This window comes from Ictidomys tridecemlineatus, chromosome 3, assembly GCF_052094955.1.
Source record: "Ictidomys tridecemlineatus isolate mIctTri1 chromosome 3, mIctTri1.hap1, whole genome shotgun sequence".
Lineage (NCBI taxonomy): Eukaryota > Metazoa > Chordata > Mammalia > Rodentia > Sciuridae > Ictidomys > Ictidomys tridecemlineatus.
This window is the reverse complement of record NC_135479.1, coordinates 2,214,727-2,241,365: the sequence shown is the minus strand read 5'-3', so window position 1 is coordinate 2,241,365 and position 26,639 is coordinate 2,214,727. Positions and strand designations below refer to the sequence as shown.

Sequence of the window (26,639 nt, the reverse complement as noted above, 5' to 3'; positions counted from 1 at the left end):
TCCTTTGGAGTGGGCTATCTGGATCACGTGGTAAACCTTTTTTTAGTTTAAGAAACCTCCATACTGTTCTCCATTATGAGGTACTAATTTACATTGCCACCAGGAGTATATTAGACTTCTTTTTTCTCTTTATCTGTGCGTACATTTGTTATTTTATGTTTTGGGGCTCATTTATTTTGGCGGGTTGGGGAATAGTGGTGACTGAACCAGGACCTTGGGCATGCTAGGCAAGCAACGCTCTACTACTGAGCTACAGCCCCATCCCAGCCCTCCACACTTTTTAGTTGTAGATGAACACAATATTTATTTATTTTTCTGTGGTGCTGAGGATCAAACCCAGTGCCTCACATATGCGAGGCAAGTGCTCACTAACTGAGCTACAGCCCCAGCCCTTGTTTTTTTAAAGACAGAGTCTCGCTAAGTTGCCCAGACTGGACTAGAACTTGCTGAGGCTAGCCTCAAACTTGTGATCCTCCTGCCTTAGCCTCCAGAGTAGCTGGGATCACAGGTGTGTGCCACCACATCTATCTTCTTTTTATAGGAGCCATTCTAATTGTGGTGGGATGGCATCTCATTGTAGTTTTGATTTGCATTTCCCTGATGGCTATTGATATTTGAACATTTTTTCATATATTTGTTAACCACTTTTATTTTTTCTTTTGAGAAGTGTCTATTCAGATCATCTGCTCATCTTAAAATGTATTACTTTGATTTTTTTTTTTTTTCAGTTATATATTCTGGGTATTTACCTGCTGTCAGGTGAATAGTTGGCAGCTATGTCTCACATTCTATAGACTGTCTCTGTCCTTTGGGTGTTTTCTTTGGTGTGAGACTTTAATTTTGATGTAATCATTTTGCTCTTACTTTCTGTGGTTTGGGGGTTCTATCCAGAAAGCCATCGTCTGTGCCAATGTCTTGGAATATTCCCTCTATTTTTCTGCTGGTAGCTTCAGAGGTCAGGTCTTACATCTGGGTCTTTGGTCATCTAGAGTTGATTCCTGTGCAAACTGAGAGACGGGGCCCAGCTCAGTCCTCACAGCAGCTCTTCGTTGGAGGAGTGCGAGGACTTGGTCCTGTCATCCTACATCCCTGAGTGCAGGGCATGTTTACCGTATCAAAGGCCCTCTCTCCGTACTTGGCCCTTTTCCCATTTGCAGGGTGTGATCGTATAAAACAATCCACTGACCAGATTAAACCACTCAAAGTCCCCAGCCTGCCCCAAGTCTATAAGCCCCATGTCGTTTCTCAGTTACATAGTGGAAGTGTTACTGAGCCATCTTCCCTTCTCCAGGAGGCAGAACTGAGACTGGTGAAATTCTTGCCTGAGATTTTGGCCCTGCAAAGGGATCTGGTGAAACAATTCCAGAATGTTCCAGAAGATGAATACAGTACCATCAGGAGTTTTATTAGCAGTCACAGTTCAGGTATGACTGCTGTCTACTCCAACAAGATAAGGGACATCCATATTTGGTGGTACAAAAGGATCATTCAGGTTGGGGCAGAAGGGTGGGGCTTAGGTCCTAAGCTAGAGTGTGAGGTAAAAAGGATGCCAAATCCCAGAGACATACTGAGAGCTGCTGCTGTGGCTAGAAACATCACACACACACACACACACACCCCTTCTCACACAACCTCAAACGTGAAATGCAGGTGTGCTGCTGATATTGGGTAGGTGCAGGGTCAGGTTCTCGGGAGCACGCCTTGTGGACTGACCCTGGCCAGGGCACTGTTTCCAATGGGGACCTTACCAAGTGTCTTGCTCCTTAGATGGGCTGAGGCAGCTGTTCCACAACAGGATCTCCATCTTCCTGTCCACGTGGAATGCACTGAGGCGATCACTGGAGACCAACGGTAAGTGTCCTCCTCCACCTGGTTCTGCCAGCACCCTGCTGTATGCCTGGCAATGCAACCTGTGGACAGAGGTGCTGAGCTACGTGAACCAGCCTCTAACCTAACCCTCAGTCCTCTGGAATCTATAAATATGGAATCAGAAAGGACTTGAGACCACTGAAAACTTAACGGTCAGGGTCTAGCTCTATGGAGGCAGCTGCCCACACTGCCCTCCTCCTACCCTACCTCCAGGCTGTGACCCAAATGCCTAAAGCAGAATCCTCTGCTTAGAAATGACCCTGTCTTTTAAAGGTGAAATCAAGTTACCCAAAGAGTACTGCAGCTCCGACTTGGATTTGGACACAGATTTTGAGGTCGTCCTGCCCCGGCGTCAGGGCCTTGGTCTCTGCTCAACTGCGTTAGTCAGCTACTTGATTAACCTACACAATGAAATCATCCACACAGTGGAGAAGTTCTCCAAGGAAAATAACAGGTACTGCGCATCCCACCACCCCTGCCACCAAGCCTGGTTGCAGACTCCAGCCAGCAATAGCTCCATCCCCAGTCCCCCTCAGCTTTCCTCCACAAAGCCCAGTGTTTGCACATGGTTTTCACTTGCTCACACTATGAGGGCAGGAGCAGGAGCACATGCCCCCTACCTGCCCCGGACACCAAGGGACATCTTCTGTCCCCCAGCTATTCCGTGGATGCCTCTGAGGTCACTGACCTGCATGTCATCAGCTATGAAGTGGAGCGGGACCTGATTCCACTGATTCTATCCAACTGCCAATACCAAGTGGAACAAGGCGGGAAGACCTCACAGGAGTTCGACCTGGAGAAGATCCAGCAGCAGATTAGCAGCCGCTTCCTCCAGGGCAAGCCCCTGCTGACCCTCAAGGTAGGCTGGGCGCTCTACAATGATTGGCTTGTCAGGCATGAACAGTCCTTGTGGGTTTCAAGGAGAACAGACGGAGGGGACGCCTAAGGTCTCCTCTGCGTCATCTCCCCCACTGGTGGTCTGCGGTCCCTGTACTTTCTCTGGGCTGGGAGGTGTCCCCAGGTCTCTTCCACATCCCCATCTGCACATGTCCCCAGGGCAGCCTCAAGTCTCAGTGGACTGGATGTCCACCACAGTTACTGGCACCACCCAGAAGACCTGTCATGGCTGCCGTCCCTTCAGTTCACATGCAGCCCGTGCCCAGGAACCACCACCATGCCTTCCCCACACCCTTGTCCTGTAACTGCCACTGCCATGGCTTCAGTTCAGAGCACTCTGCCTTCAGTCCAGCTGCCCAGTGCTCCCTGCAGCACCATGCTATGTGGACAGTGCTACATGGGCTCTACTGCACTCCCCTGGCTGGCACAGAAAACCCTGTCACCTGGCCCCAGACCAACCTTCAAGCTGTCTCCACCCCCTGCCTCACTTGCTGTTTCAAACCTGTGACCTGCCTCTTGACTCCCTGAACATGGTAGCACTTCCACACTGTCCCTGTCTGTGGCCGCACTCATCCTTTCAGGTCCAGTCAGGTGTCATACTCAGCTTATTTATTCCCTCATTGCCCGCAATCAGGCTGTCAGTTGTTGGAGTCCAAAGCCATTTTTAATTCATCCTGACAGTGGCTGCCTTGTGCATGGTCTCTGCTCAGTGTTGCTGGAGAGCTCACCAATGTGCCCATTCCCATTCCCATTCCTGCTCCTCCAACACTCTTGGGCTCTTGTGGTCCTCAGACACACTGGTCTACAGGGCAATATCTGCATGGCCGCTGTAGCCAGCCTGGACTTCTTACACTACTGTGTCCAAAGAGTGTGGCTTAAACAGAGCATTAGGAGGCAGCAAAGCTACATGCCTCGCCCAGGAATATACTGTCTGCCTTGGTCCTTCCTCTGAGTCATTGCTGAAGAATACATCTGCCATCACATGGAAGCCTCCACTATGAATTTAATTTCCAAAAGCTGTTTTTCTTTCTCACCTCAGGGGATACCCACGCTGGTGTACAGACATGACTGGAACTTCGAACATCTCTTCATGGGCATCAAGAACAAAATGGCACAGGTGGTCATGATAATCCCTCACCTGCAGGGTGGTTCCACCCACATACATAAGGACGGTCTGGTCCCATCCTGGTGTCCACTGTGAGCACCAGGCTCTCTGGCTCCCAAAGGACCCCAGGGGCTCCAGAAGAGAGGCAAGCCAGTGGCAAGCAGATCATAATACTTTCTGACGCCTTGGGGGTTGTTGTCTTGATGATGTCCTGATCAGGGTGCCACAGATGGAGAACTCAATTTCTCCTGCTCCTTAGGTTCTGCTGTCAACTGATGGAGAGGCTATTGTGCCTCTCCACGTCCTCACTGGGCCTTTGGAGGATTCAGTTAGCTCAGGCCTGTGCCTATGCACAGTCTGTACACTGGCACACTGGGCAAGCACAGGAATCAGCTCTTACCACAAGTGCTGGACATTTGGCCTGCCTGTGCCGGCAGCTCAGAGTTAGGCTCTTACCAAGTAGGAGAAGCAATAGCCTGACCCAAGCCTCTGTCCTGCTTTTGGTTTCAGAGCCCCCTCCCCAGCTCGGCCATAGGTGCCATCAGTGGACAACTGCAGTCCTACAGCGATGCCTGTGAAGCCCTGTCTGTTATAGAGGTCACTCTGGGCTTTCTAGGCACAGCTGGTGGGGATCCAAATATGCATCTGAACACGTACGTCCAAGATATCCTTCGGATGGGTGATCAAACGACTCCAGTTTTAGAGGTGGGTCCTGTGTGCCTTTCAAGTTTCCTGCGAGAATGCCACCATGCAGGGAGCACCCATGTAGACACCCCTGGAAAGGAGTGGTCAGGAACCCCCACCCCGAGTCAGTCTACAGAGTAGTGGTGCCAGGAGAGGCAGGGATGCTCAGTGCTGACCACCTACTAGAGCAGAATGCACAGGGGACTAAGGACATTGGCTGCCTGCTCACTGTGTGATGCTGAGACACGAGTTACTACAGGAAGGGGAGACTCTTAGATATTTGGAAGACGAGACAGGTAGAGGTGGCCTCATGACAGGAAATGGGCAAAACAGGGAGAAATGCCCTGGGTAGCACCAAGGGAGTCTGCGTGCCTTCACCTCCTACTCAAGACTCTCTTCCTCTTCCAGGCCTTAAGCAGGGGTCAGTTAAAACACGCTATTGCCCTCTGGCAGTTCCTCTCTGCTTATAAGTCGGAACAGCTGCTGCGACTGAAGAAAGTGAGTCTGCCCTGCCTCTGCCCAGATGGAGGGAGCCACACCCTCGTCCCAGGCTCTGATGTTGTGCTTGTTCACCTTCTTTAGGATCCTTTCCGGGAAATCAGTTCTGTGTTCAAAGCCGACCTCAGCCCAGAAAGTGCTAAGCTCCTCAGCACCTTCCTGAATCACACAGACCTGGATGCTTTCCTCCTGGAGCTCCATGAAATGATGGTGTTGAAACTAAGGAACACCCAGACCCGGGACAGCTTCAACCCCGAGTGGAGGTACGGTGTGTACCCTGCCAGCCAGCAGGTGTGCAGAACACCTGCCCCTCCCATTGACGCGATGGTAGTTCTGTCTTACACGGGACCCTCTGTCTACTGTTCTCCATCACAAGAGCAACTAGGGGCTGGCTTCTTTGGTTTTAATCTTTTGGGGACTTACTTTAAAAAAATAACTAAAAAATCATTTATTCTTATTATAACAAGTATGCTTAACTATGTCAAAGAGATGCATTTTAGATTAGGAAGAAAAAGCCACAACAATGTATGAAGTCTAAAAATACCCAAAATTATCTAAACGCTTACATTTTTGTCAATCTAATGGCCAAAAAATGATATCTTGATTTCATTTGTGTTTCCCTACCTACTTGTGTGGCTGGCACATTTTAAAATTTATCACCATTTTTTAATCATTGTCTGAATCATCTCTTGGTAGCTTTTGGTTACTGGGCAGGGCAGTTGATCTCTTTCTTTTTTATCATTTGGTACCAGGGATTAAATCCATGGGCACTTAACCACTGCGCTGCATCCCCAGCTTTTTATTTTTCATATTGAGACAGGGCCTCTACTGCTGAGGCTAGCATCAAATCTATAATCCTCCTGCCTCAGTCTGACCAACTGCTAGGATTACAGGCATATGCCACCACACCTGACCAGCTTATCTCTCTTTTTTTTGAGGTGCATCATTTTGATGACATCCTAAAGTTCAGAGTAACGGGCCAGAGGGGCCTCTGGGCTCAGGAGCTGTGAAGGAGGAGGGGTCCTAAGTATACCCTAAGGCAGGACACTGCAAAGAGGCACTCATGAGGGGGGCTTCAAGCCCCTCTGATACTTCTTCATATAAAATCGGGGTGGGGAGGCCCCAAGAGTAAGGGAGGCAAAGAGACCATCCCTCCTGGCCCATGAGTAAAAGAGACAAGGAGCAGGGGGTGGGTGCTGGGAGCAGGAAACTTGCTAAGTCAGTGGCCTGCCCCCACACCCCACCACACTTTCCAGCCCCTCTCTAAAATATGCAGTGGGGCCCTGAGGAGAGGGAGCCCTCATGTTCAAACCCCCAATTCTCCCACCTAGCTGGTACGAAGTTGATAATTGCCACTCTGGGTGATATAATAAATCCAGGGCAGGGCCTGATAGCCGCTTTTCTCAATGATCTTCATGTAATGGTCCTTGATGAGTTTCTTTCTTAATGGTTTGTAAAAGCTCTTTGTATAGAACAGATTAATCTTTGATCCACACATCATCTAGTCTACAAGTCAAAGCTGATGGAGGAGTTTTTCATAAAGCCTTGAGGGGCTGGGTTCAGTGGTACACGCCCATAATCCCCGCGGCTTGGGAGGATGGATCAGGAAGATCAGGAAGATCATGAGTTCACAGCCAGCCTCAGCAACTTTGTAAAGCCCTAAGCCACTCAGAGACCTTGTCTCTAAATAAGAAAGCGTTGGGGATGTGGCTCAGATGGTAACGCACCCCTGGGTGCAATCCCCAGTATGAAAAAGAAAACAGAAAAGGCCACCATGGGGACATACTCTGGAGGCCCTCCTTATTGCATCCTGGGGTGCTAAAGCAGCCTCACACTTTCTCCTGCTACCTTTATAGTTCTGTCTTGCACGTCTGTTTCGTTGGTTCACTTTTAATGTGTGGTGTGAGGCAGGCATTTCACTTGACTAGTTTTCTGGATGGATAGTCAGGCCACCCTGGCCGTGTGTGCCCTCAGGCCATATGGCACATGCCTGTGTACAACAGAGCTCCCCTTCTAGAGAATCTGCCATGGGAGGGAATGCATGCCTTTTCTGAATGGCAAAGCCCCATTTCTGATGTAGCCAGACAGGCTCGTCAGGGGAGTGCCTGAAGTGGCCCAGCTGGACATCCTTGAGGAAGCTACGCCTTGGACTCCAGGTCCAGGCTGACTTTAAGCTGACCCTCAGGGTTTCTGGTCTTAGTTAGCACTTCAGACCTGTCAATGCCTGGAAAGAGTGGCAGCTGGTGGGCTCCTGAAGCTCTAAACACTCTCTCTTCTCCTGACTTTGCAGCCTGAGGGACACTCTGGTGAGTTACATGGAAACCAAAGACAGTGACATTCTTCCAGAAGTGGAATCCCAGTTCCCAGAAGAGATCCTGCTGTCTAGCTGCGTGTCTGTGTGGAAAGCAGCAGCTGCACGGAAACAGGACCGGCAAGCAAGATAGGACTGTCCACTCTGTTTCTGGATACACTGCAGACATGGCTCCCTCCCCTCTCTGTGCCCCTGGGGGCACCTGGGAGGAAAGTGTTGGCACAGCACTGAAGTCAAGGCCAGCACGTCGTGTGCCAGCTTACAGCTTTTTTGAAAGACAAGCCATTTCTGGAACACATGCAGATTCCAGAATTCTCGTGTTATATATGAATACTGTTCAGTAAGTGGTGAGGATGGCAATTATTTGGAAATGGAAATCACCTGCCACCCTGTGCATTTGAAGAACAGAAACAAAGGGGCACACCAGCAGAGACCTGTGTCGGGCCTGTAGCCTCTTCCTCCCACTGCCACACAGACAGAACACAGGCATGTTGGTCTTTTTTCTTCTCTATTCTATTCTGCACACATAGAGGAGAATCTGTTTTTCTTTTCTCTTCCAGTCCCTGAAATTCTGCATACTGTGCCCATATTTCTTGGGTTCTAAGATGTGAAAAAAGCACCACATTCATCTTCTCACTAACACAAGGAAAGCCAGGGTGTCCGCACTTGCCTTAAGACCACATGAACAAACACCAACCAGACTGTGAGTCACTGCCAGATTCCAAAAGGTCAGAGCCAACAAATCTGTGACGAGCATGGGATTCAGGACATTGCTAGGGTTTCGGTTTCCCCATGAATAAAATGGAGTCTACTGTCAGTCAGAGCTCCTTCTGGTTTTTGTATCTTGAGCGTATAAATGAAGTTCATCAGAGGCAGCTCCTGGTGATGCCATGGGGAGGTTTTGGCTGTGGGTGTTGTACTATGTAAGCATGCAGTCTTGGTGCCAGTTCAGCTTCCCTGAGTATGTGAATTCCCAGTACTTTCTTTGGGTCTCCACCGCACCATAAAAACTGAGCCTCAGAGAGAGTACAAAACCAGTTCCCTTTCTGAAAAAGGGAAAATATTTGCCCTGATCTTGTGCTGCCTTTTTCATTGTAAGTTTTGTCTCCTTTTGAAACCTCAGGGCGAATTCCTGTTCCTCACAGCTCAGGGCCCATTTGCAGCAGGATCAGGATACCAGTCATCCACACCTTGGAGGCCCTGTCTTTCATGTACATTCCAGATAAGTTAGGGATCCAATCAGGCCTATACTTTTGAGCTACAGAAATGCAAGAGGGGTGAAAGGCACAACTCAGTAGTGCTTGCCCCACATTCACAAGGCACCTCCCTGGGCACACCTGCAAAGGCAGGCATAGAAGCAACTGCAGTTCCTCTCCATGAATGAGCCCCCAGCATCTGCAGAAGGAAGTGCAGTGATGGACCTCGGGGTAGTAGCTGCTTTCACAGAACATGTGCTTGCATTTAGTGAGCTGTGAACATTCCACTTCCCCTCCCACCACATCCCTGCCTAGCAGAACCAGAGCACTTGGCCTTGGGTGCCTGGGGGTCAGGGTGTAGCTTGCCAGGGCCAGCAGGTCCTCACTGCCACACCTTCACAGATAGAATCAGGTGTCCTTGATGTGAAGACCCTTTTTCTCCCTTTGACCTTGGCATTTTTTTGTTGTTTTATTTTAGATGCTATGTTTTCAAAGCCTTAACTGTCATATCTAGTATGATTTATACAAAAATACACTGGAGCAGAGGCAAAAGTAAATTTCATTATACTTGTAATGCTTTTTTAATAAACTTGATTTCTGATGCTAAAAGATCCCTCTCTTTGTGGGCCACGCTACCGTTTACAGCATGTAGGCTGTGGGAATGGTTGTGGGTTTTTGTGGAAATGTCCTTGCAGAAGTATTTGTGAAGCAGTCAGTTCAGAACAGAAAGCCACTCTAGAACGTGAGATAGTAAACTTCCTCTGGACAGAATAACAGCAGAACAGCATGTCCACAGTAGAAAAACCATAAGCCTCATCCGGGGAGTGGAGGGTGTCCTCTGCTTAAAGGGACTTAACTGAAAACATCAGAGCTCCAGCTACCAACTGCACCTTGATGTGCTGCCAGAATGGGCCTGCAGAGTGCTCAGTGGGACAGGAGAAACCCTGAGGCCTGGAGCTGGGTTCCAGTGGTTCCAGCAACAACTGGCACAAGTTCTGCAGTTTTCTGACCCCTTCAAATTGATAAAGCCTATGCTCAAGCATTCAGAATCCCAGGTCCAGCTGGGAAAAAAAAAAAAAAAAAAAAGCACAAGTGCTTTCTCCTGAGTGAAAATACTAGCAAAACTCACACCTTCCCAGTAGGGACAAGAGCGTGCTTCCATTTCAGCTGGTGGAAGTGTTTTATTAGAGAGCCAATTGGGGAGGGCCCTGCATGTGTAGGCTGCCCCCACTGCTCTTGAGGCTGCTCCTGCTTGGGGGCTCCCTAGTCTGCTGCCTTTCCCTTCACGTGGACCCACCAAGGTCAGTATACCTTACTGATCACCACCTGTATCCCAAGGCACAATGGAACCTCAGCCCAGAGCACAACCACCTCCTCAGAACCCTAAATCTAACGCAACCAGGCTGACACATCACAGCCCAAATGGACATGAGGATGGGTCTTGGCTCTCCTGTTTGCTCGCTCAATGACCATGGAAAAGCCATTTGATGTCTTTCAGCCTCCATTTTCTGACGTGCAAAATGCCTCCCAGTTCTGTAGTGAGAACTGGGGACCTGGCATGGGGTGGGTGCTCAAGAAATGGGACACCCCCACTCCCCCAGGCGGGAACTTGCCCACTTTCATACAGGAAGTCTTTCCCACACCTGAAACTAATTAGTCTAATCTAATGCAGTGTTCTGTATCGTCCTCTTGAGATCTACATTCACACTACATGACTTAGGCACACACTTTTCTAAGTTCTCATGGAATATAAGGCACGGGTTACACTGCTACGCTTCCGCCTTCTGGCTGCCGTTCCGTGCCTCAGAACCTTTACACCGCTGTTCCCTCCGCAGGGCCTGCGCTCTCCACTCACCCTTCAGGTCCCTCCCAAACACCCTTCCCAACCACCGGGTCCAGGCCAGCGCCCGGGGCCTCCAGGTCACTCCGCAGTCACGCGCCGCCGCAGCTGCGCCATCTATTCACCCAGCTTCCTGCCCCAGGGAAGCCCCTCGAGGTGTGCCGCCCCGCACCTCGCACAGCGCCAGGCACTGGAGCACCGAGGACGCGTTCCTCCCACCCAGGACGGGCCGGCCCACGTGGGACCGGACGTGCAGCGCGCCCCCTCGTTTCCCTGCGCTGGAAACGGTCCTGCGATCCGCGCGGCGCCGCCGAAGAGCGCGACCCAGGCCGACTCCAGCAGCGGCGGCCTCTGGAGCAAGCGCCGCGGCCGTGCTCGGCCTGCGCGGCGCGCCGGAAGTGACGTCGCCGGAAGCGCCGGGCCGAGCCATGGCCCAGGAGGTCGCGGGGCGGCCGCCGGAGGAGATGCTGTCGCTGTGGAAACGGTTAGCGGTGGCGCGCCGCGGCCGGGGCGGGGGCTGCGCGGCGCTCGCGGGCCCTGCGGCTTCGGGACCCGGCGGCGGGACGGCGGGGACGGCGGGGCCCGCGCCCGGCCGGGCTGACCCCTCTTCCTCCCAGGGAGCAGGACCGGCTGAAGGCTCTCCTGGTGGACCGCGACACGGAGGCGTGGCAGCGGGACCCCGCCTTCTCGGGTCTGCAGAGGGTCGGCGGCGTGGACGTGTCCTTCGTGAAAGGGGACAGCGTCAGCGCCTGTGCCTCCCTGGTGGTGCTCAGCTTCCCCGAGCTCGAGGTAACCTGGAGGGACCGCGGGCCGAAGGCGGGAGCGGACTGGTGGCCTTTCCTCTGTCCTTTTCTCCTCCTCGGCACAGGCCAGGACAGCCCTACCCCCCAGTGACAGGCGAGAGGCATTGGAGGGGTAGCAGAAAGAGAGAGGCCGAGGGCTTTCTGTGGCCGGTAGGGACCGCCCGTGGTCTGGACCTCCGAGCCTGGCCGGAGCACGCACCCAGAGCTGCCCAAGCAGCTGTCCCTTCCTGGACTCCCCTTCCCCTCACATCCTGTGGGATGTCAGCTCGCATTTTCAGCTTCTTCAATCTTGCTGGGATCTGGCCCCTTGCCTGCCTCCCCTTGGCCCCTACCCTGTCTGTGCTGCCATCTCTGCTCCTGTAGGTTTCTGAGCCGAATTGTCATGGGCTCCCCACCCCAAGTCTTGCTCCTTGGTGCCTAAGTGATTTCCTTTAAAAATAAGAAATTAAAAAGATAAAGTCTATCATTGTCACCATGAGTTCTCTTAACAGCACTTCAGTGTCCTTCCTGGGCCCTCAAGATAAATCAAGTTCGCGCTTGAAGGCCCTTTGTGATCTTTTCTCTGCTTGATATGACCCTGTAGGCTGGGCTCCCACCACTGTTATCCTTCCCACTCCCCACTCCCCACACTACAACCTCTCAGGACAGCTTTGCTCCCTCGAAGGCTGTGCCACCTGGCCTTTCCAGGCACACTTCCTCTCCTGGCATAGTCTTCACCTAGCCAGCTCCCACTTCCCTATTAGGACCCAAAGAGCCCCTGACCCCACAAGTCCAGGAGTGGCCCCTGCACCCTTGTCTTAGTCCATTTGGGCTGCTATAGCACAATACCTCAGACTGGGTGCCTTATAAACAAAGATTTATTTCTCTCAGTTCTGGAGGCTGCAAGTCCAAGAGTCCTACTACACACACATTCTCTAGAACCTTCTACCTCCCTCACCCCCATTTTTGTTATTGAATCCTCCAGATGTCTTAGTGATAGCTCCCAAGTTACAGTTTCTACTAAACACACCTACGAGAACTGATTCTTCTGTGTTAGCCTGGAAGTCTGGGACTTGTCTCTTGGCCTTTTTATCAGTAACTCAGTAAGAAACTTACCTACAAATGACTCAAAGTGGGGTGGGTCCACTCTAATGGTAAACAAGAGAAACTGATTCTTAATGAACCCAAGCAGGATGGATGGCTGAAGCCTCCAGATGACCTTCCACAGGGACACAAGGTGCATCCTGTGTCCCCATAGAATGATGGTGGCTGCTTAATTAGAATTTCTTCACACAAGCTCCAAAAACCAGATAGAGCAACAAGAAAGGAAAGCCCCTTTTTGTTTCCCAAGCCCATGATAAGATGAGCCTGTCAGAGATGTCACTGTGCCCCCTGGTGGGGAATGAAACCCACCAGGCTACAGAGTAACTCAGGCTGGGGAGACTCCGCCCTCAGGTGCTCTAGGCAGAGGCTGACCTACAGGCCCTGCGAGATTATAACCAGCAACCCTCTTCCCTGTGGGGCAGGGTCTTTTGGGTTTGAAACAGTCTCTTTGCCAGAGAAGCCTAAGAAAGGGAGTTAACTTTAAAAGCTCTCTGGGTTGTTCCCAGCCATTCAGGAAGCCTGGGTCCTCTGGGCCCTCTGTCCTCCTCACCTCCTGGCAGTGTGTGCAAGGTCTTCAGTCAGTTCTTCTGCTGAGCTTGTGGCTCCACCCAGTGTGCACTCCCCTCCTCCCTCTGTGTCTCTAAGTTCTCCTGTCTCTGGAGACACAGGTTCTCTTAGATTTCCTAGCTCTGAGGGCATGCCCGCCTTTCTAGATGATTAGAGGTCTTTTCATAAAGCCAGTGTAGCAACCGTACTGTCCCAGTCTCCAGGAGACCTGGCTTTCCCATCCCTCCCAGTGTCCACAGGATGCTGCCTTCGTGCTAGTGCCTTCCTGTGCCTTGTCTCTGAGCCTCCAGTGGCCCATGCACGTGGTGCAGTCAGCGTTGACTTACAAGGAGGCCCAAAAGGGCAAGGGGCACCTAGGGGTGAGGCTAGTCACCACCCTTAGAAGAGCTCCTGGGAAGAGGGGCCAGGGGTCCTCAAACTCACCAGGTCTGGAGTGAGCACTCAATCCCCACCACCATTTTCAGGGAAGGTTATCTTGTCCCTTCCTTCAAACCTATTGTCTTGCATGTCCCACCCATAGGTGGGGCAGAGAAGGGAGCCGTGGTTGGGGCAGAGAGGGAAGGTTGATTGTTGGCAGTTAACAGGGCAACAAGGCAGAGAAAATGAAGGGAGGAAGCAGGTGGCCTCAGGCCCTGCTGACCTGCATGCCTGGTGGCAGGTGGTGTATGAAGAGAGCCGAATGGTCAGCCTGACGGCCCCCTACGTGGCAGGCTTCCTGGCCTTCCGAGAGGTGCCCTTCCTGTTGGATTTGGTGCAGCGACTACAGGAGAAGGAGCCAGACCTCATGCCTCAGGTAAGTGACCCATCCCAGGGGCAGGAAAGCTGTCCCTCTGCTTCTGCCTGGGGGAGGGAAGGCCCCCTGCAAGCCACCACCACCACCATAGCCAGAAAAGAAGATTTTCAAAACAGCTGGACCCCTGTGGCAGTTCCCCTTCCTGCAGCTCCAGGAACATCCCAACCTGAGGAGTAAGGGTCAGCTTAGCTGACTGTGACTCCCCTGTGGCTCTGTAGGTCCTTCTTGTGGATGGAAATGGGGTGCTTCACCACCGAGGTAATCCTGCTCCCAAAAGAGAAGGTCAGGGTGGGTGCTGGGAGAGACTGGGAGAGGGTACTTCCCACCCCACGGCAAGAGCATCTGCCAGCCAGGCACTGATGGCTGCTTTCTGGGCTTGTTTTCACCATCAGGACAGATCCCCACCCAGAGAAGAGCCCCTCTTTCACCCCACCCTCACTGCTACCCTCCTCTTCCCAACAGTACCCTACGCAGGCCCCTCTCCAGGACCCTGGTCTAGTGGCAGCCTGTCGCCTGTGAAAAGTCGTGGGTCTGAGCTCAGGGCACCCCACCCTCACTACTGTCCCCAAGCTGGACAGTCAGGCCTCTGACTAGAATCAGATGGGAGTGGCATTTCCTATAGATGAAGGGACCTTGGCCCAGGAGAGTGCTGAGGTTGATGGTCATCCTGGCCCAAAGCCAAAGGGTAAATGCATGCTGACCTGGATGCTAGTGCTGGAACCAGCTGGCTGCTCCAGGGCATAGCACAGGCCTTGGGAAGATATGCAGAGGCCTCAGGGCAGCAGCAAAGGGAGAGGAGGAAGGAAGTTGCCAGAAAATGAAAGGAAGCAGAGGGTGAAGTGTTGTGAGCATGCTGATCAGGCTACTGGGCCTGCCAGGCAGGAGGCCTCCTCTGCCTCAACCTCACTCAGGACCTCGGAGCCGAGAGGGTCTTGGAGTCTGGTCCCTGAGTGCTCTGCTGGTCTGCAGAGGGTGTGGTTCTGTTCATCCTCACCCTGCACCCATCTTCAGGCTACGTGGCTTACTGCTGCCCAACCCCATTGCCCCAGTTCACCCTCCTCTGCCCCCTGCCAGGCTTTGGGGTGGCCTGCCACCTTGGCGTCCTCACAGAGCTGCCCTGCATTGGGGTGGCCAAGAAACTCCTGCAGGTGGATGGGCTGGAGAACAATGCCCTGCACAAGGAGAAGGTAAGGAGGCCTGGACAGCCTGGGCTCAGCCAGCAGGTGCTGGAGCGGCCCTGGGGATGGGAAGGATGGGTCAGCTACCTCCCAGACACTTCTGTGTCCCTGGATCCTGGCCCAGAATAAAGCGGGTCTGGTGTGCTCTGGGTGCCTCCCAGCCTGTGGCTTGCAGCCCCTGGGGTTCCTGGACTCCTCCCCCTTCTAGGACTGCCTCTTCTGTCTCCACCTCTGGGCTGCTGCCACACGCCTATAGGTTACTGTAGATCATGTACTCCAGTCACCCGTGCCTCCCAGTCGCCTGTCCCCCAGGGTGCTCACCCAGCTCAGCCTCCAGGCCCTGCTCACGGTGCACCCCCGTTCTCTGGGCCACTGCTCCTGCCTATGACTGCATCCACACCCTTTCTCATCCCTGCATCTCCCTTCTCTGGCTCCACAGCCTGCACTGAGGAGGTGACGTTAACATTTTGGCTTTCCCACTGGACACCAAATTCCAAGAGCAGAGACCCTATCTGTCCTTTCCTCCAGCTCAGGCACTGTGTGGAGCACTCATTCCATAAACATCTGTGAAGTGGGTGGGGGTCCAGGTACCACCCAGGCCAGTGCAACCCACTGTGGGCCCATCCTCTTCCCTGCAAAGGAAAGTGTGGAGGTGGCCTACACGGGCCCAAGTTCCTAGTAGGAAAGGAAGCAGGAGGAAGGTAGAAGCTCAGTCCTAGCCACAGCCTGCTGCCAGGGTGGCCCTGTGTGCCCTGGCCCCCTCCTTTGCTTACCAGGGCGCTGTGGTCCCAGGTGAACTGCTGCCCATCTCAAAGTCCCTGTTTTCAAGTCAGATGGGGTCCTTGGGCACACTGAGGGCTGTCTCAGCAAATGGCTTTGCTCGGGTATAGTATTCATCCAAGAAAGGGCCCTTCCCTGGCTGTGACTGTTTTTTTGGGGGGGGGCGGTGGTTTGCTACTGGGGTTTGAATTCAGGGACACTTGACCACTGAGCCACATCTCCAGCCCTGTTTTGTATTTTATTAGAGACAGGGTCTCACTGAGGTGCTTAGTGCCTTGCTGTTGCTGAGGCTGGCTTTAAACTTATGATCCTCTTGCCCCAGCCTCCTGAGCCACTGGGATTATAGGTGTGCACCACTGCACCCAGCTCTGACTGGGTTTTAAACAGGAAGAGGCTTGCCTCAGCCCTTCACCAAGAAAAGACATTTTTTGCAAGCTTTCTCCCCCTTTTCCAGATCCGGCTCCTGCAGGCTGGAGGAGATACATTTCCTCTGATGGGAGGCTCTGGAACTGTCCTGGGAATGGTGAGTGGCCTGGGCCTTGGCCCTGCTCTGGAGGTCAGGGCAGTGTGTGCACTCGCACACGTGCACCCCAGGCTCTTTGATGCCAGCACTTGCCCACGCTGCCCCGGGACAGGCAATGGGAAGGAGCCTAGGGGATGGGAGTCCAAGAGCCCCCTGATGCCACCCAGGATCTCCTCAGCGCCTCTAGCCCCTGCGGCTGGCCTGGACCCAGGGGCCTGTGTCCTCATAGCTCTCTGACCTCCCTTCCATGCTTAGGCCCTGAAGAGCCACAGCCACAGCACCAAGCCTCTCTACATCTCCGTGGGCCACAAGATAAGCCTGGAGGCAGCCGTGCGCCTGACCCAATGCTGCTGCAGGTTCCGGATCCCAGAGCCTGTGCGCCAGGTGGGGTCCAGCGCATGCCCCTCTACTTCTCACCACTTGTCAGCTCAGCTGGGGTCACACAGTAGTGGTTTGAGGACCAGATGGCCCTGGGCTGAGGGCAGGTCCATGGGCTCCTTGCTGGAGAGCCTAGTGTGGACTTATTGGGCCCTGGAGGCAGGAGGGTGGACAAGAGGATGCAGAGTTCCCAGGAATTCTTCCCGAGACTGCCTACCTATGCCTTAGAGGCCACTGTGCCCAACACTCAGCCTCTCCCTCACTTGAGCCTCCTGTCCCCAGGCACCAGGTTGTTTGGAGGATCAGTTGATGTCAGCTCTGATGTCAGAGTGCTCCACCAGTCCCCAGTCAGGAGCCCAGAAGAAGCAGCCCTCGCTGGAGGCCCTTGCAGGAACATTGGGGGAGGGGCTGAGGAAGGCTTGTGCTAATCAGGAACTCCAGGGTGTGGCTACACCAGGTACCCAGCACCTGAACTGGTGCTCAGGGGTCAGGGTATCAGCACTGAGATGAGCCAGATGGCTCAGCTGAGAAGGAATCAAATCTGCAGCTGAGCACAGGATGCCCACAGCTCACCTTCGCCTTCAATCATGATGCGGGAACATCAGTCACATGCCAGTATGTGTTCCACAGAAGCCAAAAGGAGAAACTGTCCTCAGGAAGAGCATTTCTGGCTCAGGAATGGCATTTGCAAAGGCCCTGGGGCAGGAAGGAGTTTGATGTGCACAAGTAGCTCAGCCAGAACAGGGAGGGGTAAAGCAACCAGTAGCCAGTTGGTGTCTTGAGCTTTCAGATTGTAGACCTCATCTGCAGGGACTAGGCAACCAATGGGCAGGTCAGATCTGCCATTTGGGGCAGCAGCTCCCTGTGTGCTACCAGGCCTTTGGGGAGGAGCTGGGGCATGGTCTGCACCTGAGACCCTGCCTTCCACAGCCCAGCCCTGGAGATTCTGCTGGGTGGATGAGGCAGCCACCCAGCAGAGGCCCCAGGCTTGTGGAGAGTGGACCTCATCCTGCCTGGGCCTGGTTGCAAGAGTGCAGGGTGGCCTCCAGGTGGCAGCAGCAGCCTGCACACCACCATGGCTGTGCTCCTGGGGCGTTTGTGCCAAGAGGTGGCTTGTGGGCGTCCACTAGCAAGAGCCTTGCTCTCTCTCCATCCAGGTTGTCACTGGGGTCTTAGGCACATGGGCTGTCAAACCTGTGAGTGTCCCCAGCCCCAAGAGGCCTTTCCTCTTCCATCTTTCCTAGTAGCCTAATGAGAAAAAAAATCCAGGAGATTCTCTCAGAGGCCCTCAGCCCTAGACCTCTGGGTTGTGCTGTCTCAGGCCTGCTGGGCAGGTCTCTGCCCTCTTCTCAGCTTACCACAGAGTGGCCCCTCTTCTGACAGTTCGGGGGTCAGCCACCTGAAAAGGCTTTGACTACCTAGGAATAGGATCATGTGCCTCTAGCTGGAGAAGAGCCCCCACCAAGCCTTGAACCCACACTTCAGAGAAGAGCCACCTGTCCCCAGAAGCCCATGGTCCCTGCGCCTGCTGGGACGGGTGAGGGTCCCAGACCTGCCATTTTCTTCCTGGGCCACTGGCCTCAGCACCCTCCAGAAGCTCCCGTGTGTGGGATGGGTGTGGTCTCAGTCTCCCTCCCTGGTCGTAGATGCTGGTGCACCGCCTGTGTCTGGTGCAGTCGCTCCTGCCACGCAGGGCTGCTGCCCGCCTCTGCTGCCACCCACTGCCCACCCTGACCCACTTCCCCGCTAACTGAAGCAGGACCATCTGGGGATTAGCTGCTGCCACCCATGAGTCACATGGCCCCAAAGCTAAGCTAAACCCATCTGAGCCAGGATCAGGGGGGCTTCCTGAGGCCAGGGTCCCACTTGGGACTGAGCCCTGTTACATATCCCTCCCCACTAGGGTCTGTCCCAGTCTCCACCTAGGCCCCGCAGCTCCCTCTCACTCTGGTAACCTGGCTGAGCTTTCTAGAGATGGCAGGAGTTGGAAGGAGAGAGCTGAGTGGCGTCTCTAGGGAAGCCAGGCAGAGCTGCTCCCGTGGGGACCCCAGGACCCTCCTCCCCTGGTTCAGGGCCTCAATACTGAGGCTCTTGGAATCCCTGTCACCCACACACCAGGGCCTGCTCGTCCTGATTCCCAGAAGGCTGGGCCTGAGAAGGACTCTCTGTGGGAGGTGTGGGGGCGTCCCTAGGCTGCTGGGCAGGAACGATGGGTCCAGAGTCTGGCTCAGAATCAGCCAGCACCTCACTGAGCTCTGTCTCCTCCAGGCTGACATCCGCTCTCGAGAACACATTCGCAGGACTCTGGGACACCTCAGGCCATCTGAACCAGGGCACGCGAGGTGAGCACCAGGAAAGGCTCATGCTGCCCACAGGTGGGGGCTTGCAGTGGCCCAGCCTCTCCCTGCTTCAGTGTTGTGTCTTGGGACTGGCCAGGAACCCAGAAGAGATCCCAAAGGGGGAGGAGAGTGAGACAGACTCCTGGCTTGGAGGGAACTCTCTGGAAACATCTGGCCCAAGGCCTGTCTCCCAGCAGGGCTATCCCGGCTTCTCATGGCCCGCTTTACCTTCATGGGACCCTGGCCCGGTTTCCACAGAAATGGCATGGGCCCTGGAAGGCCTACACAGACAGCTACATCACAGGTACCCTGGCCCTCAGTTTCCACCGCTAGAGGCAGCACAGTAGTTCATGTGCCGGGGGTCGGAGTGCAGGCCTGTCGTAAGCACTGTGGGCAGGTAGCAAAGCCTGACGGCAGTCTCACCAAAAGGCAGGTACTCAGTCATGCTGTTAGGTGGAGGAAGGTGAGGCCCAGGGTGTTGATAAGCAGCAACGCAGGCCGCAGTGGCATCCTGGGTTCGGGACCTGCCTCTGGCACTCCTCCCTCCCCAAAGGAAGACTGTGAGGTGCCCAAGCCTGGCAGCACCGAGCACTCGGGAGCTGTGCCTCCTCTGTGCCCGTCTCCCCCCTGCCCTCATTTCCTGGAGGCTGTTCCTAGGCCTTGCTAAGCTACTTTGAGAACTGAGAGATGGGCCGCTGGACTGCTGAGTTCCACAGTCGGGGCTGGCCAGCCTGAGTGCCGTGGGCCTTCCAGGGGCCACTCAGGGTCTTCTGGGCTGGCTGTGGCATTTGATGATGGCCCTTTCTCCATGTCATTACCAGGGGTCAGAAGGCACATTGTCCAAAGGCATGCCCCAAAGGGGGTCCAGGAGAGCCTACAGACCCCTCAGGACCACAGTAGAGGCCCCAGGACAGACTTGGAGGCTCCCAGGAGCAGCAGAGCCGGGACTGGAGTGGAGGAGATGGGGTGTCGTGAGCACTCGGGCTGCTGGCTTCCCACTCCCGCCTCAGGACAGTAGCTGTGGGGACCTCACCTAACCACAGGTATGGGCCCAGGCCCTGGACACACACCCTGGAACAGCCAGCTGATGGCCAAGCACAGCCCAGCTTGGTCAATGACAGCCCACTCTCTCCAGCACTGGCTGGTGGGTGTGGCCACAATACCCAAATAGGACAGACCTTCCCAGGGTCAGTCCCAAACCAGAAAGTGCCTACGATTGTCCTCCTAGAGCACAGGGGGAGGATTTGGGTTCCCGTGTCCATTGGCCTAGGCTGTGCCAGCACCCTGGCTCTCCTGCCCCGTCCACTCCTCTGAATACCCTCCAGCCATCGTGGGCCACAGAGGGGATCCACACTGGTGTGGCCATGCTTCAGCTCCCACAAGTGTCCTCACTCTGAATCGAAGCCAAGGGTGGGCACAGGCACCCAGGGTTTCAGAGGATTCCAAACAGGAAGCCAGTTGAGGCCCATGCCCACCTCTGGAGAGCCAGGATGCTCTTGCCATCCCCACCCAAAGGCATAGCCTCAAGCCCCATCTCCACTGTGGGAAGGCAGCTCATTCCCAGACCCATCTGGCCACTTCCTCTCTTGGCATGGGCTTGGAGTGGCAACTGAGAGGAAGGGCACAGTGGGTGGCACCTGGAGCCTGCCTCATCCCGGTCTTTCATGTGCCAGTTTGCTCCCAGACTCCAGGCTCCCAGAGTGGAGAGGACAGGGTGGAGGGCTGGCTGCCAGATCCCGTGGGTCCCTTTCCCTAGTTCCAGATCAGGTTGGAGGAAGGTGGCCAGCAATGGAGAAGAAGAGGCGGGGGGTTGTCCTTAAAGAAATGGAGGATGGTGGGACATCATGACCCTGAAACACCCCTGTCTATTCCCAAGCCATGTTACGTCCAGACCAGAATGTCCAGGTAAATGCCATCCTGAGGGACACTGACTCTCATACTTGGTACATGGGCAGACTAGCGTTATCAGTAAGAGCTGCCTTCCTGCACACACACCAGGCCTGCTGCTGCTTGGGACGCTGATCTTCAATGGAGCACTCTAATGATGTCACTTCCGTGGCCTGATTGGCAAACCCCCCTCCCTGGGTGACTGCCCTGGTGTTGGGGGCACCATGGAGATGACAAGTTCCTCTTGTCCAGCCAGCTACCATTGGACAAGGTGTGGAAAGAGATGGAGACACAGGAGGTTCACTGTGAGGGACAGGTACCGCCTGTCCAGCCTGCTGCCTTGGGCTTTCCCCATGAGCAGCTTTCAATAGACTGATGTCACCAGGTGCAGTGGCACATACCTGTAATCCCAGTGGCTCGGGAGGCTGGGATGGGAGTGTTCAAAGTCAGCCTCAGCAAAAGTGTGGTGCTAAGCAAGACAGTGAGACCGTGTCCCTAAAAAAAAATATTAAATAGGGCTGGGGATGTGGCTCAATGGTAAAACACCCCTGGGTTAAATCCCTGGTACCAAAATAAAAATTAAAAAATACACTCGTGTCTTGCACACCATCTGTGGGTATTTCCTAGGGTCTCTAGGCAACCTGACCCAGTGCCCTTAGTGCAGCTGGGCTGTGGGCCAAACAGGGGGGCAGCAGGGAAAGAGACTCAGGCACAGGCTGGGGGTGACAGGTTCCTGCTGAGCCCAAGGGACAGCCCATTGCGTCCTATCAGGTGAAGTCAAGCTGCCAGGCCCCTAGGCAAGCCAGCTTGCAGTGGGTGTTGAGGACCCCCCTGGGTGGGTCTACAGCAGCCTCTGATAGCTGAGCACCAGCTCCCACTTGGAACCTGTTTTCCTCATCAGGTTTGGGGCATTAGATGGCAGGTACGTACCAAGTCTCAGACACAGGAAATCTCCAGCAAGTGAAGTGTGGATGAGTGCCAGGCTGGTCCCAGGAACAAGATGGTAGGTGGAGGGTGGCGCCTGCCCACTGAGCACCTGTGCACAGGTCAGCCTCCTGGCCAGGACCCCTGTGTAGTCCTGTCCAGGGTGTGAGGATAACAGGGTCATAGTAGAAGCCCTCAGGGCTGTCCCCCTAAAATTTCATGTCACTGCCCTAAGCAGACCTGGGCAAGGCTCTCCAGGAGACACATGGCTGCCACAGCCCGTGCAGGCGCTGCACACAGGAAAGCCAGGAACGAGGCGTTCTCGCCCAAGCCCAGGGAGAGGCACACCTTTGGGGGCCCCTTCCCACTGAGGATGGGAGAGGCTTGCCTGGCCCTTAGGGAGAGAATGCACCTAAATCAGCAGCAGCGGGGGCGGGGGGGCAGGCAGGGAGCTAGGGGGACTCCAGGGGACCTGAGCAGGGGTGACTAGCTGCCAAAGACCCCAGCAGTGTCCAGATTCCGGTTTCCCAGCGTGCTCATAGGAAAGCTGCCACCTTATTCCACCCACCTGCTGAGGTAGAGGGTCTGAGCTGCGGCCTAGGACCCCTGCCAGGGTGCCCCAGGCCATCAGAGTCCCCAGGAGGCACAGCCCTGGCCGGCTGCCCACCACACCCCTGACATGCACTCACCTTGTACCCCCTGGCCCTACCACCCATCCTCCCAGCTTCTTACAGATTTCTTTAAATTTATTTTTTTAGTTGTAGTTGGACACAACACCTTTATTTTACTTATTTATTTTTATGTGGTGCTGAGGATAGAACCCAGGGCCTCACACATGCTAGGCAAGTGCTCTGCCACTGAGCCACAACCCCAGCCCTTCTTCCAGATTTTTCCCTCCCAGAGGTCCATCAGGAACCACGGTCAGAGAAATTGGAAGCACAAGGTTGAAGCTGAGGAATGGACTGCCTCACTGGTGCTTTGGGCACAACACAGACGTCAGGAGGGAACGATATCTGTCCTGCCTTCCCTGGGACTGGGAGGACCACGCAGAGGAACGTAAGGGTTGGCTCAGGCCTGGCGCGTGGTGATTCCAGTGAGGAAGGCTGTTTTTGGAGAAGCAGGGTCCACAGAGGCCAGAGGTAATGGCTGTCTAGCCAGCAGGCCACAGGTAGGGACAGTGGGGCAGACCCCTCTCATGAGGCTGCAAAGAGTAGCGCTCAAGGGCACAAACAGAAGCAGCAGGGTGCAGGCTCAGTTGGGGCTGGGGCCTGGGGCTGGGGCTGGGGCTGGGGCTGGGGCTGGGGCTGGGTGGGCAGCCAGACACCAAGCCTGAGCAGAGGGTGGGTGGGGGCTAAGTGCAGTGGCGTCTGGGCTCCTTCCCGCAGAGCCTTAAAAATAGGCCGCCGTGATGTCCATCTCAGCAGACCACAGCTCTTCAGTGCTGAGAATATTTTTGAACCTCTTAATAATTGAAGTCAGATCCAAATAGACTTTCCAGTTCACCTGCGGGCCTCTGTGCCCCTTCCCCGCCCCCCAAACTGCCTAGGGGCTGGAAAGGGGTGGCTTCCAGCAGTGGGTTGGCCTGGCTGCTGGGTCTCACCCAGGACCCCTCAGGGCTCTCCTCTGACCTCAGGAACTGTGGGCACAGCCAGGGCTGGAATGACCAGTAGGATCTGTCCAAGGCCAGCCCCAGTCCACCCGCACCAGACACTGGGCCCCTTGGTCCCTTCTTCAGCATCTCACTAGAGCCATGGGCCCCAGGGCCAGCTCAGGCTGCAGGGGCACCAATCTACCCCTTAGATCCCAGCGACTGCACACGCCCAGAAGAGAGCTGACGGGCTTTGCCTGGAGCCCTGTGTCTGGTGGGGACAGCTGTGTGCAGGTTCCAGTGCGGGCTCCTGCCCTGCGTGCTGCTTGCTTGGGGAGCACGAGGGGCCGGCTGCTCCCTCCCCTCCAGGCGCAGTGCCCCAGCTGCAGACACCCCTCTCCTACCCAAGGCAGCCTGGTCTCGGGTCCCTCAGAGAGGTGAGGAACGTGGGGTGCCACCAAGGGCCTGCCTGAGGTGGGTCTCTCCAGCCTGGCCCACCTGCCCCAGCAGCAGCCCCAGCAGCAGCCCCAGCAGCCCAGTGGTCCCACCGCTCTCCCCTGGCCAGGGCCCTCATGGAGTTTTGCCCATTACTAATAACAGCAGAGGCGGCTGTGCTGGCATGCGCGTGAGTGGCAGGTGGGTGGTGGGCGAGGAGCGTGGAAGGATGGTACAGTCTGCTCCCCGCCCCAGCCAAGGGACCAAGCCCTTCAGCCTCCACACCCGCTGCAGGCCAGTGAGGGCTGGTGGTGTCCTGCCTGCCTACCCCTCTGGCTTCCTCCCTTTCTCAGGCTCCTCCAACCTTGCAGAGGGCAGCTCCAGGTGGTGGCAGGCCAGGGGTGCAAGCTGAGGACCAGGACAGAGCAGAAAGACCCAGGGCACCTGCAGGAGGAGAAGGACACTGGGGGGCCCAGGAAGAGGCCTGGCTTCCTGGGCTCCTGCCCAGGCTGCAGGGAGCTGGGTGTGGCGGGAAGTGTGCTTTGTTTTTGTTTGGTTTTGTTTTTGGTGATTCAAATTTCTTTTGTTATTTACTAAACAAAGTGTGCACAGTTTGGAAGATCAGCTCGTTCTGCAGGGCTTGGGATGGAACCCAGGCTGTTTCGCAGTCCCCTGCTCCCCCTGGTATTTCGGCTGCTCTTTCAGCATTTACTTCTGAATAGCAATGTTACTGCTGCTTTTCCCTTTACTTTTCAGATTTAGAAATTACCAATCAATATTCCGCTGTGGGGATTGAAAGTTTGTTCTCTCATGGAGCCCAGATACACACGTGTAAGCACTTTTGGAGCCCAGATGTGTGTGCGCGTACACACACACACACACACACCTTGCACACCACCCGCTTCCTGCTTCCTCCTGTCCCCACGAATCAGGATTAGCATGTGCAAGATGTTTCTTTTGCAGGGGCTGGGGATGTGGCTCAAGTGGTAGTGCGCTCGCCTGGCATGCGTGCAGCCCGGGTTCGATCCTCAGCACCACATACGAACAAAGATGTTGTGTCCACTGAAAACTAAAAAATAAATATTAAAAAAATTTTTTCTCTCTCTCTCTCTCTCTCTCTCTCTCTCTCTCTCTCTCTCTCTCTCTCTCTCACTCTCTCTTTAAAAAAAAAAAAAAAGATGTTTCTTTGCAGACTGGGGTTGTGGTTTGGTGGTAGAGTGCTTGCCTAGCCTAGTGTGCATGAGGCACTAGGTTGGATTCCCAGCACGACATAAAAAAACTAGATAAACATAATAAAGCTATTGTGCCCATCTACAACTGAAAAAAAAAAGGTGTTTCTTTGCATACACTGGTCACTGCTGAGGAACATGTTGTAATTACACCTCAGTACAATCTCTTGTGTTTCCTGGACTGAATAATTGCCTCATTTGGGTGGGGGGTGTTCTATGTGCCCATTACTTATTTATCCCCAAACTCTGCCATGGAATAAATGGAACATGAATCTCTTTGGTGCTGAGAACATCAGGCCATCTATGTGTTTATTTTTTCTGGAGCTTGTGGTAGCCAGTCTTCAAAATGGCCCAGTGATCTGCCCTCCTGGCACTGGTGTCCTTGTCCTACTGAGTGTCACAGGGTGGGTCTGTATGAGCAACGGAGGGAGGCAGCAGAAGCCATGGCTCTCTCCCTGGCTCCAGGTTAGGTTACGGAGCACTCTGACTCTTCCTCGGTGGTCTGTCTGTCTCCTCTCTCTCCCTTTATCACTCTTTTCCTCTCTCTCTCTCTCTCTCTCTCTCTCTCTCTCTCTCTCTCTCTCTCTCTCTCTCCCTCCCCCTGTCCCTCTCCTCTTTCTCTCCCTATCTCTGTCTCTCTTTATCTCCCCTCCTATTCTCTCCCTGTCTCTGTTTCTCCCTCTCTCTTTCTTTCTCTCTCCCTCCTTTTTCTTTCTTCCTCTCTGTCTTTATCTCCCTCTTTCTCCTTCTCCTCGTCTTTCTCTACCGCTCCCTTTCTCGCTGTCTCTTCCCTCATTCTCGTCCTTTGCCTCCTTCTCCCCTTCTTGGTATTTGCTTTGAGGGAGATCTCCTGCCCCATCATAAGCTGCTCTGTGAATGGGTCCACTTGGCTAGGCGCGCAAGCATCCTGCCATTAGCCATGCAAGGGTGCCATTTTGGAAGTGGACCTCCAACCCCGTAGAGACTTGGGAGGATGGCGCCCCAACCGTCTTCTGGACTTCAAGCAACCTCATGACACCCAGAGCCAGAATCCTCCACCATTCTGCTTCCAGATTCCTGTCCCCCAGAAACTGCCATAGTAACTCTTTGTCCTGGAATAACTTGTTACACAGCAGAAGATAAGCCACCCAGAGCCATTCTTCCTCAGGCACCTCAGTAACCTTCAGACCTCAGCACCATCCACCATCAGGACCCCTCCAGCCCGGGAAGTCCTTCCATCCACTTCCTGGTGGCACCCCTCCTTCCCACATCCCACACAGCCCTGTAATTTGGACAGCTCCCTGGTTTAAGACTGAGAGTATCCGCCTATCCTGCCCCTGCCTCAGAGCCAGCGTCCTAGCCCTGATCTTCCAGCAGGAAGGCCTGGGAGTGGAGCTGTTTTGTTCAAGTCTTAAGGCACATGGGTATGTGACTTCAGGTGTCTGTCCACAGCCTGGATATGAACTGCATGTCACAGGTCACCATGTTGAAGCCCAGTGCCTAGAGGGCCTGCTGACTCCTCCTCCGGCCAGTGCTGTGTGGTTTGAGACCATCTGTGGTAAAATACCTGAGAAAATTGCCTTAGAAAGAGGACAGGCTCATGTTTCCAGAGGTTTCAGTTCACGGTCACCTGACCCAGTTGCTTTTGGGCCTGTGACAGAGTAGCATGTCATGGCAGGAACCAAGCTGCTCCCTTCATGGCATCCAGGAAGCAAACAGGAAGACACCAGGGGCCCACTGTCCCCTGGGGAGC

General features: G+C 54.5%; 2 protein-coding genes and 1 long non-coding RNA gene across 34 annotated transcripts in view; 2 read left to right on the top strand and 1 right to left on the bottom strand.

Moving 5' to 3' along the window:
• Positions 1–8,181, top strand: part of Rnf213 (ring finger protein 213) — a 91,499-nt gene extending 83,318 nt beyond the window's left edge. For all 3 annotated transcript variants that reach the window (XM_078041480.1, XM_078041479.1, XM_078041478.1), the window contains exons 59-67: positions 1,292–1,424; positions 1,768–1,851; positions 2,143–2,323; positions 2,527–2,728; positions 3,806–3,883; positions 4,382–4,576; positions 4,964–5,053; positions 5,138–5,316; positions 7,344–8,181. In XM_078041480.1, coding sequence (XP_077897606.1) covers positions 1,292–1,424; positions 1,768–1,851; positions 2,143–2,323; positions 2,527–2,728; positions 3,806–3,883; positions 4,382–4,576; positions 4,964–5,053; positions 5,138–5,316; positions 7,344–7,497 — 1,296 coding nt within the window. In that variant the 3' untranslated portion in view covers positions 7,498–8,181. The remainder of the gene's footprint in view (positions 1–1,291; positions 1,425–1,767; positions 1,852–2,142; positions 2,324–2,526; positions 2,729–3,805; positions 3,884–4,381; positions 4,577–4,963; positions 5,054–5,137; positions 5,317–7,343) is intronic.
• Positions 853–10,784, bottom strand: LOC144375938 (uncharacterized). The gene is made up of 3 exons (XR_013435824.1): positions 10,573–10,784; positions 1,749–1,910; positions 853–1,007 (listed from the first exon to the last, which is right to left on the bottom strand). It is a non-coding gene; the product is annotated as an uncharacterized LOC144375938 (long non-coding RNA).
• Positions 10,761–25,197, top strand: Endov (endonuclease V). 30 transcript variants are annotated; one of them, XR_013435823.1, is made up of 12 exons: positions 10,761–10,884; positions 11,018–11,189; positions 13,512–13,646; positions 13,865–13,904; positions 14,721–14,833; positions 16,059–16,127; positions 16,383–16,511; positions 18,774–18,847; positions 19,042–19,148; positions 19,666–19,887; positions 24,435–24,509; positions 24,857–25,197. XR_013435823.1 is itself a non-coding variant. In XM_078041489.1 (11 exons), the coding sequence occupies exons 1-10, from the start codon at positions 10,829–10,831 to the stop codon at positions 19,860–19,862; spliced, it is 1,092 nt and encodes a 363-aa protein (XP_077897615.1). In that variant the 5' UTR covers positions 10,761–10,828; the 3' UTR covers positions 19,863–19,887; positions 24,435–24,781. The 30 variants fall into 30 exon arrangements, 11 of the variants coding, with proteins under 11 accessions (XP_077897615.1, XP_077897614.1, XP_077897612.1 ...); XR_013435819.1 differs by having other exon boundaries at positions 19,666–21,002; XR_013435822.1 differs by lacking the exon at positions 24,857–25,197 and adding an exon at positions 24,642–24,781.
• The last annotated feature ends 1,442 nt before the right edge of the window (positions 25,198–26,639 follow it).